General features: G+C 41.3%; 1 protein-coding gene across 1 annotated transcript; it reads left to right on the top strand.

Annotated features, from left to right (window-relative positions):
• Positions 1–1,394: 1,394 nt before the first annotated feature.
• On the top strand, positions 1,395–8,434 carry pym1 (PYM homolog 1, exon junction complex associated factor). The gene is made up of 3 exons (NM_001016274.2): positions 1,395–1,453; positions 6,702–6,795; positions 7,591–8,434. The coding sequence occupies exons 1-3, from the start codon at positions 1,423–1,425 to the stop codon at positions 8,066–8,068; spliced, it is 603 nt and encodes a 200-aa protein (NP_001016274.1). The 5' UTR covers positions 1,395–1,422; the 3' UTR covers positions 8,069–8,434.
• The last annotated feature ends 9,736 nt before the right edge of the window (positions 8,435–18,170 follow it).

The raw sequence follows: 18,170 nt of genomic DNA, 5'->3' as shown, positions 1-18,170 counted from the left end.
GAGCTGCTATGTCAACACGGGGGCAGCCATTGAAGCTGGGAAAAAGGAGAAAAGGCACAGGCACATAGCAGATAACAGATAAGCTTTGTAGAATATAATGGGGTTTTATCTGTTATCTGCTAAGTAACCTGTGCCTTTTCTCCTGTAAATGGCTGCCCCCGTGGCTACACAGAAGCTTTATTATATAAACTATAGTAGTCTTTCTAAGGAAAACACACCAGTTGTACCAGTACAGGGCAGCATTACATTATATAGTTATTACTTTTATACTTTCATTTTTTGGTGTTACTGTCCCTTTAAGTCAGGGGTCAGGAACCTTATTGGCTGAGAGAGCCATAAACACCACATATTTTAAAATGTAATTCCGTGAGAGCCATACAATGGCCAACGGGAGCTAGGCCGAAGGCCGCGGATGCTGTGGGGCAAGGTAGGGTGGGTGTCATCTTTAGCTGTTCAATATGGCTTGTTAGTGGTATAACTAGAGGGCTACCTAGCACAGTGCACAGTTGGCTTCTCTTTGTAGCCCCAACAGAGACATACTGGCCACATTTTATTTTCAATTCAAGCATGACAGGTTTCTGCTCCAATGTCCCTCTCAGTTCCCTGGGCCCTGGTTCAAGTGCAACCCGGTAAGGATGCTGGACGCGGAGGAGGGCGTGGCCTGTGCTTAGCGGATAGAAGATGTGTTCTAAGGCATAGAACATGTCTTCTATCCGCTAAGCACAGGCCACGCTTCACGTTATTTTTTTTATTAAAGATTTGGCAGGGAGCCAGATGCAGCCATCAAAAGAGCCACATCTGGCTCCCGAGCCGTAGGTTCCCTACCCTTGCTTTAAGTCGTAAGTCTTACTCTTAATTGCAACATATTTTTTATGATATTTATAAAATTATTTTCAGTTCCTACTCTTGAACATGCCCTGCAAGTTTAACCAGGACAAAACCAAGCAGTCTAAAATAATACCTGCTGATGCCCTGGAAATTCTACTCATTGAACTGAAAAGGACAAATGTGCAGCTCTTGCAGCAGGATTTTCTTGATATAGCCCTAAATTCAAGTGATTGTGAATGGATGCAGGTGGGTTGCTGCTAGGATCTATGAGCCCATGTGAAAGACCAGTACTTTAAAGGTTGTTTCAGTGATTGATTTCAATTAGAATCCACGCAGCCCCTCTATAAACATTTACTAGAAGTGTCCCCACTTTTATGGTTGTTTTATCTAACAGCCAGCTAAGGAAGAATTCACCATGGTATTTTACCCTAGAAGGATTTATTAACGCCCCTATTTTCCCATGGTCCCAGTTTGGCAAGCACACCAAACACAAACTCAGCCCGGATTCTTGTTTCCCTCTCACAAGTCTGCCGCGACCCCTTCATGACGTAGTAGCTAGAGAGTGGCGGAAGTGAGTGAGGTGAGAGGAGCAAGATGGCGACTCCCTATGTTACCGATGAATCTGGTGAGTGAAGCATGTCGGGAGAGAGACGCTCATGTCTTGTAGTGCGCGTACCGTTCTGCAACTGATTTTGTGTACATTTGTTTGACGTCCTGAGTTACATAGAATGTGCGCCAAAGCCGGTACAGGCGGCACCTTATTCTCCCTTCATTCGGGCTCCTGGTGCGATACACTTCCCCGGGAACAGTGTGTGTGCGCGTTGCCTGAATAGCATGGCCGCCTCACGGTGCCCTACACGTTCATTGTGTGTTCGCCTCCCCATGTTGCCTTTGTTCTCTGTTCGCTCTCTCTGTGCCCCCTCCCTACCCCTCTCTCTGCCACTGTGTCGTGCTGCCCGTATGTGTCCCAGCCATTCTCTTACCCTGGGGGCTCCATTCTCTTCAGCTCTTTATAATCTCATTCCCCCCCAATAATTCTGTTATATGTAGTGTTACCCTGGGTTCTGCAGTGGGCAGGTCAGCTCCAAGGCATCATCATTTTACTGGGGGGGGGGGGGGCACAGTTGCCATTCTGTGTATATTATGTGGCTTCCACACGTGTATTGCTTATATATGTAACCCCTATTTGGCTATAAAATAGTCACACCCAGGCTAGTATAGGTGTTCGACCCCCAGGTTGAGAACCGCTGCTCTAACAACCCTTTCAGAGGGGTCGCCTATGACCATCGGGAAAACACACATTTCCGGTCTTAGGAATAATTTTATGGTTGGGGGTCACCACAACATGAGGAACTGTATTAAAGGGTTGCGGCATTAGGAAGGGTGAGAACCACTGTGTTAGAGCATGGGGTGCATGTGAATCTTAGACAGGATGGGCCTTCGCTAGGTGGAAAAGACCAGCGGAGCTAAGGGTGTAGTGTAACTACAACTCACTGTAGCTGTGTGCAGTGCAATTTAGTATAAATGGACACCAGAAGGTTCTTGCAGTTGAATTTTAGACAGGTTTATTGCATATACTCGCATACAGATGGTAATGGAGTACAACAAGAGAGGATGCACACCGGTTTATCCCACCTCTTTTGGGAGTCTGGGCAGAGGCAGCCAAAGAGGAAGACGCACCCTCCTGCTAAACACTATATTGGAGTCCAAGGGGTGTTGTCGACCCAAATAACCAATTTAGGTATAATTGCAAAGGATAAACTAGATACATGGGTCTTTGCCCAGTAACAGCAGAAATAAGGAAGTGGTAGGGTTTAAAGCCATAGGGGCAGATTAACCCTGTGGGTCTATATATATATATATATATATATATATATATAATGCCCTTATCCTTTCCCGCTTAGATTACTGCAATCTCCTACTAACCGGCCTCCCAGACTCCCACCTCTCTCCCCTGCAATCAATCTTAAACTCTGCTGCCAGGATCCTCCTGCTCTCTCCTAAGAGGGATCCTGCTCAGCCTCAATTAAGCTCACTAGCATGGCTGCCTGTCAAGCAAAGGATAGCTTACAAAATCCTTCTTCTGACATTCAAAGCCCTTCACTCCTCTGCTCCTCACTACATTTCTTCACTGGTCTCCCTACATGTTCCTGGTCGTCTCCTCCGCTCCTCTCAGAGCCTCCGTCTCTTTACACCATCCACACCCACTGCGCTCTCTCGTCTTAAACCTTTCTATCTCGCTGCTCCTTACCTCTGGAACTCTATCCCTGAATCCCTCCGTAGGGAAAACTCACCCACTCTCTTTAAGAAAAAACTCAGCTGTTAACTTCTGGAGCACTAAGACATTATTTTGCCCAGTCCTGCGCTTAAGGGCAAATGCCCATACCTGATGCACTCTTACCTTCCAGTTTGTGCCTGTATGTTACCCAACCACTCAGATTGTAAGCTCTACGGGGCAGGGACCTCCTTCCTACTGTGTCTCATACCACATGGCACTTATATATATATATATATATATATACATATATGTATTTATTGTATTTATTTATTATATCACTTGTCCTCCCTGTGTGTAATTTTGTATTCTGTAAGACTGTACAGCGCTGCGTACCCTTGTGGCGCTTTATAAATAAAGTTATACATACATACATACATACATACATATATAATCTGATCTGCCTCAGAACAAAGAGTCCATGGCATTGCTGGACCTGAATGACATGCACTATGGATTTTGGGGTTCCATTGCTCCTGTGGGGCAAACACTAAATAGGGAAATAAATAAATATGAAAAACATTTCCCAGCTTTGTGCTTTCCACTGAATGAAGTGGTTTGTGTTGCTTCTTTAGGTGGCCTTACCTAGGCTGACTGTGTGTTTTGCACCAAGTCTGTCAAATCTTAATTTCACCTGTGACAGGGGAATCATGCCAGATATGGGCACTTAAGGTGGCCATACACGGGAAGATTAGTTTGTTTGGCGACGTTGCCAAGTAAGGGGATCTTCTGAGTTGCCAGTTTGTCAGCTGTTTATGGGGCCCTTAGACTGGTCTACCTGATCGATATATGGGCAAAAAATATCCAGATGACAATCAGGCATGTTTAACAATCCCACTGGGATGAGAAGCACGTCGGTATGTAGATATAGTCCTCGACCCAACAGCCTGTATTACATCACTGGGTGGGCATATGGTTGATCTTCACACATATAGCCTTTACAATTAGCATGCTCCATGGAGAAGGATTATCAACACTTTTGAATTCCTTTTGTCTGGAAAGCCTACTACAGCTGCATGGTTTTCAAAATATTTGTAAAATTTTGCTATTTGTATATTGCTGGTAAAGGGCTTTCAAAAATCTTTGTGCAGTATTTGCAATGACAGTTAAAGGTCCAGTAACACTGAAAATGTAGTCTATAGGACATATGTTTATAGTAGATAATACATGTGTAGGGTGCAGTGTGTTTAGTTCTTACACAGGAAGATAAATGGGCCAAATGCCATTTATGTCATGGCTCTCTACAACATTACAGACTGAAAACCTCTTTCATAAAATAGGACATTTGTTGCCAAAAAATAGTTTTAAGACAGAGCAACAGGTAGAAACCTTTAAGGTTTCTTTAGGACAAGTCAGCCACAATATAATTTTTTGCCTAATAAAAGGAAACATAATTCTAATATACATTTATTACAAATTTGCAATATAAATATGTATATATAATTGCTTTTAGAAGTAGTGTTTGCCAGTCTGCTGCTATTCTCTGCCCTGGTGGCTCTGGCGTTTGAAACAATGGAACACAAGCAGCAGACTGACAGACTTGTCTTGCTGGAGGAGACTGACCTTTGCAACATTGTTTAAAACATAACAACCAGGAGTTCAGCAAAAATTGCTTTCAATAGCAATTACATTTACAAGTAACTTTTAATCCACTAAACCTTTTCAATAAATTTACAAGGAAAAGTTGCTTAGAATTATGTTTTCTTTTATTAAGCAAATTATTTATGGGGTTGACATGTCCTTGAAAGTGAATGGCACATGGGGCAATTTATGGCATTTTTTTTCCTAAGCATCTCGTTTCCTGTCTGCTAAGATGGAAAACGCTCAGATGCAATCTCAATACCCCTGTACCCAAGGCACCGGACCTAAACACCCCCCAGGTTGTGGAAGTGATTTCACACACACGGATGCATATCATCTGGTGGCGAGTAAGGAGGTTTTTTATTTTTTAAAAAAAAATTTCCAGGCACCTTAGTGCCGCCCCTTAAGCTGCAGCCTTAGCCACAGGCCCTTAGGTTCCTATATATACAATTGGCCCTGCCTGTACCATTGCTCTCAATGTATTAGGGCTCTGGCACACGGGGGAGATTAGTCGCCCGCGATTAACTCCCTGTTCGCGGGCGACTAATCTCCCCGAGTTGCCTACCCCTGCCATCCCACCGGCGAACATGTAAGTCGCCGGCGGGATGGCAGACGCGGCGGGGCGATTTGCTACCTTTTTTCAATCTGACAGCAGCAGAGGTCCTATTACACTGTTTGCCACTGCTGTTATTTGTCCTTTAATCTAGTCTTGTACTTTCTGTAAATTGGGAAATAGAACTTTATATTACAATTAAAAACTTTGTTAAGGTTGTCATACGCAGGCCCTTTCCTTAAAGTATCCAACTGGTCAGCCTGCTTAACTGGTTTAGCCATACATACCCAGGCGGTGTGGTTGAAATCAGCTACTTTACCAAATTTAGACATGTACTGTATGGTCAACTTACATGAGATGTCAAGAAGTTATGTTACCTTTAAAATATATTTTTTCTGGAAAATAAAATTTTATGTGGCTTTGTAATAAAATTCACAAAGTTTGCACCAGATCTAGTTACCCATAGCAACCTACTGGCAGATAGCCTTTAGAACACACATGGTAACTGTTGATGCCTTGAGGCAGTAATTCTTTAGACCATTGTTCAGGCCCTCTCTTCTATTTGTAGTCTATCATTTGTTCACAGTTTGCTTACATCAAGCCTGCAAAAATATAAAAACGCTGTGGCTGATTTTTCAAGTATCAAATATAGTTTGGTATGTTACCCATTAATCCAAGTTTTCCTGACAAATACATTTTTAATGAATAGATACATTTATCAAACATGATAACTGTGCCACTTTGTCAGTGTGAATTCAATTTCTTTGGCTATTCGGATCTATTTGTTGGTAATGCTGAGGGTTCCTCTGCTATATATACAGTGCTGAGCACTATCACTCCATTTAGATCTGTGATCCCCTATTGCATGCTGGGAGCAAGGAATCACACTCACTTTCCAAGGAAAAAAATAGTACATTTTTTAAGAGTTTTACAGAGTGGTAACTAAAATTGTCTTCTCAAGTCAGTAATTCAGAAACAATGCATTTACCCCAAATCTCACCCTAACTGGAATTTAGAGTGGGTATCCCATCCACTTTCTCAAGTCTCTGAAGGAGCTTTAGGCTGAACTTATAACTCAAAAGGGCTCTTATTGTGACAAATAACAAGGGCACACCCATGCCTGGCATAGGCCAGGTAGATGCCAAGTTTTGTGTTCAAACAGTGAAAGCAATGCATCAATGTTTTGTATGTGACTTGTCCACTAGAGGTCACTATTTGACTGTAGTGTATGGTAGATAGATGATAGATCTGTTAGAATGAAATGCAACTAAGTAAAGCTTTCCCAAACACATGCTAACATGATCAACGAAAGCCTTGTCTAGCAATAAAAGGGATTTTTCATCAGCCATAACACATATACTGTTCTAAAATTGTACAAGCTTCATAGTCTTCATAACCAGAATATTTAAGCTGCTGTAGTAACATGAACTATACATGAAACTGAATCCATTCAACTGTTTCCAGGAAAGTACATAGCAGCCACTCAACGGCCAGACGGTTCTTGGAGAAAGCAGAGGAAAGTGAAGGAGGGATATGTGCCCCAAGAAGAAGTACCAGTGTATGTATTACTCATTCCAAATGATATATTGCACTTTAGAAGCATCTGGGTCAGGTTTGTATGCCTTTCATGTTGGTTAAATTCATGTATTTCCATCATAAAAAGGTTAGTCACTTCACTTTTTGCTTGGTGATATATATCCAGTTTCCCTGCGGTCCATTTACTCCTCTTCTTCCTCCCTGGATACATGTCCATCAGGTTCAACCATTTTCTGAAATATATCCTGCTTAGTTTCTTGTTGGTTCGAAGCCATCTCCAGTGTGCCACAAAAGGGAAAGTGTCTTTCCTGACATTAGAATGTTAAACAGCTGTTGCTCCATGGGTAGTGCCCTGAGGTACAGCTCTTAGGATTTTTAGAATTGAGTACAAGTAGTTTGCTATTAGAGAATACTGTGAAATATTATATTTTTCTGAATCATTCATGTCCCATTAAAGTCAAGAAATTCCAAACAGCTTAGATTCTTAATAGGCGGCCCGCCAGATATGAAATAAGAACCTCATTAGAAAAATGAGGGGGAAAAAAGTGGTATTGCTGCAATAAAGACCATTTGATGGGCAAGGCTTATTCATTTGATGTTCACCAAGCCCAAAATCCATTGCTCTCTGTAATAAGGATGACCCAGCATGCTTCTTAATATAAAAACATAGAGTAGAAGAACGCAGACTGGACCAACTACCAAACTGGAACAGCCATTATAACAATGCTTTATGGGAATCAAGAGTGAACAGTGTGGAAGTGCCCATAATGCTTTCAGGGAACAGGCTCAAGATTTTGTCCTATTTGATTTCTTGCAGGTATGAAAATAAATATGTCAAGTTCTTTAAGAGCAAACCTTCTCTGCCTCCTGGACTAAGTGAAACTGATGCCTCCACAGGCAAAACCCAGCAGCCGTCAAAACCAGATGCTGATACCACCTTGTCCAAAACAGCCAAGAGGAACATGAAGCGCAAAGAGAAAAGGAAACAAGAGAAAGGGGAGCGTGAGCAGGTGGAAGACGCACGGCAAGATCTGGAGAGGGTTAACATTTCAGAAACCCCTGTGCAAAAGAATTTGACATCCGCACATAAGAATGGGTCAGCAAGCAGTGACAACCCTGCAGCAGAGAGAGCCAAGAAAATAAAGAACCTGCGCAAAAAGCTTCGTCAGGTGGAGGAATTACAACAGAAAATAGACTCTGGGGAGATCAAAGAGCCATCCAAAGAGCAGCTGGAAAAACTGTCCAGAAGGAAAGCTTTAGAAGAAGAGATAGAGGACCTAGAGCTGGACTTATAAATCACTAGTATGGGGATGGCCTTCATGTTCTGGAACAGGGATATCCAGCCATTGATAAACTACAGTTACCAACATCTGTGTGGAACAAGTTGTAGTAAAGCAACAGCTTGAGAGCTGCTGGTTGGTTGTTTTTGTCTTAAAACATGGTATGCCTTTAACCTAGTTTTTTTTTTGTTTTTTTTTCATCCTGTTTCAGTGCAGTTTTTTCAAGTTAGCATTTTTGTGTTGAAGGACCTCCATTATGCCTTACTGCCCCCCCAAATGTAGATCCTCCCCTCCCTTTTTTTATGATCTGAAGTTGCCTTTATATGTATAGTTTCAAACAGATTTTAGCTCATTAATGGATAATTCAGTTTTAAAAAAAAACAAAAAATACTTCTTACTGAGAGACGTATGAAGCCTTATAGGTTGCGTCTCCACACTTTTCATTTGTCTCATTCATTTGCACTGGGCTCTAACACTTCCCACAATGCTGTTTTTGAGCATAGGGTCAATGTACATGCGTGTGAAGCAATAAGTGTAACCGTTTCATTTGAATGTATTCCTTTATATGGAATGGGAGCTTTTGTTTTAAATTCTGGTTGTGGTAACATGTTCCCCTCCACTCAGTTATGTGATAAAGATCCCCTTTATTCACAATTTCTCAAAGCATTAACACAAGTAGTCTATAAAAGCAGGTTCTTCATTACTAGGTGTGCTTGATTTATTATGCAAAACCTTCACAGAATTATGGGCAAGTGCCATTTTTAAAAACACCTTACTTATCCGGAATCAGTAGTAGCCCTATTTGTTTAAATGGCAGTTAAAGGTAATGTCCTATGGGGGGACTAGTTGTCTGTAATAAATCTCTGCTATTGCGGGCAAATCTTCCGGTAAAGCCTTTTCATCAGCAATAAAGGGAATCGCCAGTGGAAAGGCCTATGCATCACTACGGTTTTTGGAATCATGTGGAGTTACCTGCTTCCCATTATTGTCTGTGTAAAGGCTTTTCAGGGAAACAGGGATTTATCATGGGCGACTAATCTCCGCATGGGACATTACCCTAATCAGGAGTTTGCAGTATATTGTTATCAGAGTGTGTAGTTTAGCAATTTCTGAAGAAATATAGGTTGAAGTCTCTGCCATATACCCACTGGTCTCTTCTACAGACAGGACCCCTCTTTCCTACAAGCCATGAGCAAAACTATGGTGCTGTTCATGGGAGATTTTTATCATTAACCACTTACCTAGTGGGAGTTGTGGGAGGAGGCAAGGAAGATCAGCTAGAAGCAATAGACTCACGCAGGAGTACAACTGCAGGTGAAGCCAGTAACACCTATAGCAGCTAGCCAAATAGTTATACAGCCACATACCACTCGGTATGCAACAGAGGTCGCAAATCCCTCCGTGGGTGGCCCCACAGTTAAGGAAGAACTACATAAACAAATATAAAAGTAATATTAGAAAAAGGTGTATTAGTAGCCTTTATGGTTTGTAAGAATCATATAGTTCTCTGGCTAGATTGTACCGAAAATCCAGATAATGAAATATCTATATATAGTTACAAAAGTGTAGACATGTCAGGTAGGGGTGTTTGTTTGTCTTGTGGCATTGCATATAAACATTGTGTGTGCTGGAGATGTTTAACAATTCACGTTCCAAAACTCATCTTGATTCGTGTGCGCTCTTGTTGTGACACATTAATTAGGCAATGGTACACTGTGATTTCCAGCTTTTTGGCTGCTACCTTTTTCTTTTGATCTCTAAAACAAGACTAGATATACCCAAAGTCACTTTCCATTTCTTCCACAGGGGAATTGTGGAAAATATCAGCATGGGAATTGGTCACATAATTCATGTCAACACACACTTTAACAAGCTTGTGGCTGTGGGTGCCCAAGGGTGATCTTGGGCATTTGGTTTTAGCATCATAAAAATGCAGCAGGCAAAATGACTGAAATTCACATGCTCTCTTGCCTTTGAGTGTAGATACTCGTGCAGATTAAAATGTAGTCTTGCTTCTTTCACTCTAAAGGTACAACTGAACAAAGTATTTAGATTATGTATAGCACAAGGAGGATTTGTTTCAATCTTGTATTTACATGTTAAAGTGCCTTGGCTGTGCTTCAGGTTTAGATCCCATCCTATATAAATGTTGGCCACCTAATACTAACAATCTAAAAGCCATCAAAACCATGAATTAGAAGCCTATATCAGAGTAACATGGAAATAGGAGCCAGCCAGGTGCTGCCGGTGTTTTATTTGACTCTCTTTTGTAATAGAAAGCATCCCACTCAGCATATAAATGGAAAGGAGCACTGTATAGGAAAGCAATTAGGGGCCCTGTTTGTAAACTGTTACAATGGGAGAATTAGATGAATTTAGACAAAATCTCTTCTCTGTGCTAGTTTAGCTTTATTTTTATTTTTTGCCACAATGTGTCGACAAAAGGTTTGATGATTGAAATAATTGTATAAATGTATAAAATGGGATTTAATTAACATTTTACTATTTGGGTGTAATTTTCATTCTGATGTTGATATATAATTATAACACACCACATATTTGCTGTACAATAAACGGGTGTATGCATTGAACATGCTAAAACTGATTAAGTACAAAAACAACCAAATGAGTTAGTATAAATATAAATAAGCAATTGTGCTTCCCCAAAGACCATTGAATTAATGGGGATTGAATTTGGTTCTATTTATAAACTGGGCTCTATATTTCTTCTGCTAACTGGATGCTTCCTAATCTCTGTAGTACCACAGAATAATGTACGCTCTAAGTGAAAATAGTTCTGGGTTCAGACAAGTCTGTATGTTCTTGTTGTTCATGGACAATTAGTTAAAATGCAAATACAAATTGGCTTACCCATTAGAGATACACTGTTATGCAGCAGACAATGTACCTGTGTATTCTCATGGTGTGTATCATTACACTGACCCCTCTTGCTTCTCTCTTTACACCAGGGGTGCACAGATCTTTTTTTCCTATGGCTGATTTCGAGCAGAATAACAAGATAGAGGGCCTTATTGCAGTCTCAGTGTATGGTATCTGAGTGTTGTACCATTAGCCAGTGATCAAAGCAGGAAACAGAGTGTGTGATACCTTTTATTGGCTAACTTAGCAATGGTATTCTAGTCATGGAGAACTGCTGTTAGTGAGAATGTTGCATGCTGGGGTTGGTTATTTTTTATTCCTTCCCTGAAGTTGGCCCAGGGTCCATGTTTGTGCACCCCTGTCCTTGACAAAATACTTCTTAAAAAATGTGTTTTGTGTTTTGGTTTTTTTTTGTGTTTTTTTTAATAAAAATTCAGTTGTAATATAAGTTGCTCCATGTATTTGTTATATTAATTCTGGGGAACTTTTGTGGAGCATTGGACCAATATGTAATAGGGAGTGCTAACAGTCTAAGGGCCAAATTTTGATTACGTGAGTCTTTGGGTTCAAGCAAATATAAAGAAAAACTCCACGTGAGTTTGCTATACTGGGTGGAAAAAGCTCTGCAATTTCCATAAATTTCCCCAAACAGCTTTTAGTTTCTCTTTTACAGAAGCACAGTCATGGAAATTCACGAAAATTGCAGCACTTTTTCCACTCAAAACCCAGGTTGATTTAGCAAACTCACGCAAGATTTCTGTTATGATTGCTCGAGCCCAAAGGGTTGCGCATTCATAAATCTGTCCCCATGTGTAAATGCACTTGGTAGGGTTTTATCTACTGTCTGTAAATTCTTTTTTTTTTTACAGCATGAATATTTATATCTAAGTTTCTGTATTTGAATAAAAGCCGAAAAAAGCAGCAATACCCTGAGGATCAGTTAACAGAATGCCATTACTAAACTCCTAGATCAGTATGTTACTGTGTTACAAAAAAAAGTCATAGGCTTTTGAGAATTTAATAAATGTGCTCATGTCTATACTTGCTGTTTTGCAAGGTGACATAATAAATATAAAATTTAAGTGCCTACGTTAGCAATTAAAAGTGGTTAATGGTGCTGATTGTCAACTTTTTATTTTGAAATGTATGTGCTCTGTGAGTAATTTCTTTGGCAGCTATCTGCAGATCTGTCAGTATCTCGTGATGTGCTCACACTCCATTACACCAGGGCGTTGGCAAACTTGGAGGAAACAGGACAATTGTCCCTTAATTCTATTGTACCAAATGGGTGAGTACCATTTCTGTACAGTACTCCAGAGTAGATGCAACACTGCTGTTAAAATACAACTGCATAACTCCCAGCCCAGTTCATTTGTTAGAGCGTTGTAGTCAGGTCTGGACTGGGATTTAAAATCAGCCCTGGCATTTCATGTACACAGAGGCCCAAACAACTTACTCCAACCCACTAATAAGTGACTGACTATGGCATTTTACAGCAGCCCATTTGCCAGAATCCACAGTTTGCCAGTCCGAGTCTGGATGTAGTCAGTTTATGGTCAGCGCCTGAAGGCTGTTGACGAGTACATGGAATTTTAAGTCAATACAGCGAGAGAGTTGCTGGTGGCCCCCAGCTTCTATTTTTCTGGTGTCATAACTCTGCCCCTAAAAGTAATAGTAAGGATTATAGACAAGGCAATCACTGTACAGATATTCTGTGCACAGACTGTATAAAAATAAAGATGTGAGAATAATTAATGAAGTGGGTTAATGGCCCCCACCTCATTAGAACATCCCTAAGCCTCCCTTGTGCCAGGGACATTTTGGGGACAAATATATTCAGGGACAGAGAAGTGCTGTATGTGGGAAGTGGGGCAGAAGCTCTCTGCACTGGTACAGTATAAACTTAGCTACATTTCTTTAGTAAAGTTACTTGTGTAAGCACCAAAGTTCATATGATCTGTTTTGTTACTGGTTTTCTTGTTGAGGAATACAAAAGGCCACATGTGCCATTGCCCTTAAATTCTGTTTATATGTACTTGTCTGTAGGAAATGAAAACAAAAATGACACTAAGGAGCAGATATCATGTGAGTTTAAAGAAAAACCCATCATGTAACTATAACACTTTAAGATAACAGGCCTATGACCGTGGGAATCTTAACCAATGGGAGAGCCCTATAGCCGTGCCAAGCACACATAATGTTTGGGGTGCAGTTCTTCAAGCTTTTTGGGCTCAAGTCCTACTGCAGCCCTGTTTTCTGTCCAGCATGTGGTGCAGTGTCAGTTTGGAGACCCATTGGTCCACCAGAGGACTTGACCTCCAGAGCCCCAAGTGAACAAATAAAGATGTTAAATCCCCTATTTAATTGACCTTTACACCGCCCTCCCTATCCACTACTTTGGGGCTCCCATGGCTGTCTATCGCTACATTTTGGGAATCTGTGACCTAGAGGCTAGAAATGTGGGTTTTTTTTTATGTTGTCCTCTGAGTACTTTTCAATTTACATTGATTTTCTATTGTTAGTGGTTTTTGAGATATTAGCAGTTTTAGACATAGACTGCTTATCAGTGGTGTAACTACAGAGCAAGCAAACCCTGCAGTCACAGGGAGCACCCGGGTCTGCTACCATGGGACCATGGATGACAGGTGACCCACAGGTTTTTCTATGTTGTGGGTTTTGGCTAAGGGGAGGGGTGGGGACCCCAAAAAAAACCTTTGGGGGGGGGACCCCCAATGTTTCACTGCTACTGCTAATATGAGGGTTTTGGCTCTTTTTTTTTGGAAGCTCAGAGTGTCAGCAAATCCTGATATAAATAACTGTCAATACACTTTCTATATTCAGATAACCTTTGGGTTGCTGACTCCCATTCGAGTTCAAAACTGGTCAACCACACTTGTTTCCTTGCCTGAAGACTCATAAAACACTATGCCTGACACAATTGTGTCCAATTCGCCAAAATTAACAAACACTTGAGAGCATATTTATTATAGTGTTGCCCATAGCAACCACTTGCTTGTATTGTAGTTAATCAGTAAATTCTAGTTGCTAATTGGTTGCTATGGGCAACATAACCTGTGGACCCCCTGGTCAAAAGGTGTGTTTTACACAAGAATCTTTGTGCGTGCTACAGTTTTTTTTGTGTGCTGGCCTTAAAATTTGTGCATGAGTGCACACCTTAGAGCAGGAATCCCCAACCTTTCTTACTCATGAGCCACAGCCAAATGTAAAAATCTTTGGGGGGGGGGGGCAACACAGGCATCATAAAAGTTCATGGAGGTGCCAAATAAGGGCTAAGATTGGCTATTAGGGAGCCTCTGTGCACAAGATCAGCTTACAGGGGGCTTTATTTGGTAGGAAATCTTGTTTTTATTCAACCAAAACTTGCCCCCAAGTCAGGAATTCAAAAATAACTACCTGGTTTGGGGGCACTGAGAGCAACATCCATGTGGTTGGTGAATCACTGCCTTAGAGGTAATATTACTTCTCTGCTTTCCTGCCTAGTTCTCCCCTAAACCTCCACTAAAACTTCATGGATTTTTTTTTTTTTACAATAGCGATGATTCCCCTTTAAGGAATGTCAGCTCCTGCCAGGGAGATGGGGAACATGGGCAGAGAATCAGATGTTGCTAATAGAGAAGTTCACTTCCTGGAATCGTGTCTATCAGGCACTTAGCAATAGCAACCACAATATCATCAGATGACAAATAATGATGCGGCGGTGGATGAGTTTATTCTCAGATACACGTGACTTCCTCGGCATCTTTTCTGGGCAAGATGGTACAACGGCACATTCTGTGTATGTTTTATTGCTGCATAAGCAACATATGCTGCTACTGTATCAATAGCATACCTGTGGAATAATAACGAGGCTGGACCGATGCATGGGCAGCCTAAAGAACGTAACAATTCAGGAATATTTGGCAGTGAAGTTGTTAATGTCATTATAGAAGGTACCAACATGTGGCTAGTGTGGGTTGCTTGATTCTTGGGACTTTTTTTTTTTTTTTCTACAGTCCCTTGGCAGCCCCTGACTCAGGTGGAGGGTATGCTGCATTGGAAACCTGAACCCCTCCTCCACTAGCGGCCTCCCTGTGAAGCATCTGGCGGGCTTTGAAAAGCTTTTGTTCCCTTTATACTGTGTACTTGTTCTATTTAGATCTGGGGCCTGAGACATTGTTCTCAGTATTGAAAAGACAATGGGCTTCTATGACTGAGCTGGATGGACAAATTCTTGGAAGGAGAACATGAAAAGAAGTCCTATGTATACTTTAAGTTTAGGTCCTGCTGCTTTGTTTACAGGGTAGAGATGCTACAGGTGCTACTAAAATGCGCTGGATGTTGTATCAGTGGATGTACATGGACATCCTTCATGGTGGTACCAATATCAGCTGGGACCTGAACACTCGCTACCTCCTCCCACTTTATTTAAGCATTAGTTTGTTAGGTAAGCATGGCCATGATCAAAAACAATTTTTGGGTTGCCAAAAAATGACAAGATCTAGAGAATGACTGTGGGTGTGGTAGAGTTGCCACCTTTCCCCTTGTCAAAAGCCGGGCAGGGAGACAGGCTGTGATATCATGGGGTGCAGCTGTGATGTTGGCCAGTCTAGATAAGTCCTGCCCTGTTTTCCAAATTAGGAAAGAAGACATTGGGGGTATTTTAGGGCCCTAGTACAGTGTGTAAGGTGCAATTTCAAGAGCAATCGCCATGTTTTTTTTCCCACCATGCAGCATTTTTTCCCCAGAATTTCAGCATTATTGCGGTGACCAGGGGAAGTTGTGCTTGATGCAGTTATGTAAAAACTAAAGAAATTGTTTTCACAGATGCAATTGTGTAGAAAAATTTCTATGTCCAGTTGGCATCATTTCTGTCCTTCAGTAATGTGTGTATTCCTTTGGTGCAACTGCAGTGCCACCTTCATGTATAATAATACCCTTATCGTGTCTGTTGTAGGAAATGCATTGCTGTTGGTTTGGGGTGTCTCCCAAGCCTTCATTACAATCCGCCCATGGCAGATGCTGTTGAGGTATGAGTTGTAGTTAAACAGCTGAAATACTGCAGATTAGGCACCCCCTGTTTTTGCCATCAATTTTCATTTGAACATAATTATTTTTAATGAAAAAATCGAGCCAACGAAGCTTGTACATCTTTCTGCGAATGTGCAGTTTTCTATCTGTGTGAAAATGTCTGCCTTCCCCAGTAATCACCCGGCTGACCCACTCTTGCCATTTCCTGTTGCCGGATAAATGTGTTTTGTTTAGAAAGGACACAGAGATAGAAACCCGGAGACACCGCCGCTGGGGCAGTCTGCTTCTTCTGTTCTTATTGATTCTCACGCTTCATTATCAAAACCACAGACAATTTAGCAGAGGCCAGCAAGGAGCACATTGAAACTATCTCTGAGTATTTTACACACAGCTCTAACCAATGGTCTGGCACAGAGGAACTGAGCAGCCCACAATAGACATACAGTGCCATCCTCTGTGCCAAGTAGATTCTGTTTCTGGGACATTAGTAGATTTGCCAACCTAGAAATAGGAATGTGGGTCACATCCAGTTTGATAAGAAGCTCTGGTTCAGTGAAGTATAAATTATAAGATAATTGGGCTTTTCTAGCAATGCCACTGATCACTTGCGCCTGTGCCAATAGTGGAAGAAAGCTGCCAGCACAGCACACCATATTGGAAACAAGAGCCCATAGGTAGGATTCTGTAGCCCTATTTGTCTCCTGACCCAGCCCAGCTTACATGATCTGAATGATGGACCAACCTTGGGGCTCCCATATGTTACCCACTTTCCACCCCTTCCCTATTCAGCACAACAGAAAGCAGGCAGCACTGCACATAGATTTGCACATATGGGGATCCCTCACTGTCCCTGCAATTGCAGCTTTTATTGCTGTCTGTTACCTCTAGTCAAAGGCTTATGGTAGTGCGGCTCGACCCCTGTGTCCATGGTGGGATACCACTATAGGATCATGTATATGAATGATCTGGCCACTGCCATGTTTATTCAACATAAACATGCCAGTGAGCTATCCATTTTTCTTTCTAGTCACCAGTGAAACTTAAGCTCAGATATTTTTTTTTTAAAGGCTTTTTTTTCATTAAAATTATTTTTTTTCCCCCTCAGATCTACTGTTTTCAAATTTTTCAAGCTTTTCAGGGCTTTCTACAAAAGTTCAAGCGATTTTAATGATCTGTCTTGATAGAGGTGAACACACCATAGCTGAACGGTGGAAATGGAATGACAAAATGCCAATATAGGTATGCAATTTATTATGCAGAAACCTGTTATCCAGAAAGTTCTGAATTACGGAAAGGCCTCCTCCCATAGACTCCCTTTTAACTAAATAATTCAAATTTAAAAAAATATATATCTTTTTTTTCCCCTGTAATAATAAAACAGTACCTTGTGCTCGATCCCAACTAAGCTCAAGTACAAGGTGCCCATTATTGGAGGCAAAACAATCCTACTTGGTTTGTTTAATGTCTAAATGATTTTTTAATACATGTAAGGGATGGAGATCAAAATTGCTGAAAGATCCCTTATCCAGAAAACCCCAGGTCACAAGCATTCCAAATAACAGATCATGGGATCTGTATACAAAGGAGCAATCTTTAGAGTGATTTCAGAGAAAGGCCCTGAGCACTGGTGATATTGGTTTAGCAGAGTAGGAAAGCACAAAATCCTTCACTTTGGAAAAATAGAAATATTTTCAGGCTAAATTCTCTTTATTTTCTCTGCTGAGAAAAAGTTTATATAGGTTTAAAGTGTCCCTGTAAGGATTCTGTTTCAGCCAATTCCAATTTCAAATAACAGTTAAGGAATCTCTACATACAAGTACAAAGACAAAAATGAGAAAGTAAAAGGGAAGAGGAAGAGAAGTGAAGCTAAGGTACCAATTGTAATGAATCAGAGTAAATAACGGTTGCAACCCGGCATTCTGTAAATGTAGCCAGGCACCCCATAGGGCACGGAATTTTTCTTTGCCCCAAAGTGGAATCCAAGGACACCAAGCCTCAGAGGGACCCCAGGCCAATTTCTTGGATTTTTGGATGGCCTGTATAACTGTGACAGAGGGAATAGTGGCATAATAGGAGGAGGCTCCTGGATTCATAGATATACCAGACAGCTAGAGCAGCTTCAGAATCTCCCCAAAAGCACATTGGTGGCCCAAAGTAGAAGAGGCTTCATTTCATAGCTAAGGGAATGCTGAAATGACCCCAGGCATCC

The sequence above is a fragment of the Xenopus tropicalis genome, chromosome 2 (assembly GCF_000004195.4).
Source record: "Xenopus tropicalis strain Nigerian chromosome 2, UCB_Xtro_10.0, whole genome shotgun sequence".
NCBI classification, from domain to species: Eukaryota; Metazoa; Chordata; class Amphibia; order Anura; family Pipidae; genus Xenopus; species Xenopus tropicalis.
Note: the sequence above shows the minus strand (reverse complement) of the source record. Positions and strands in the feature narration are given on the sequence as shown.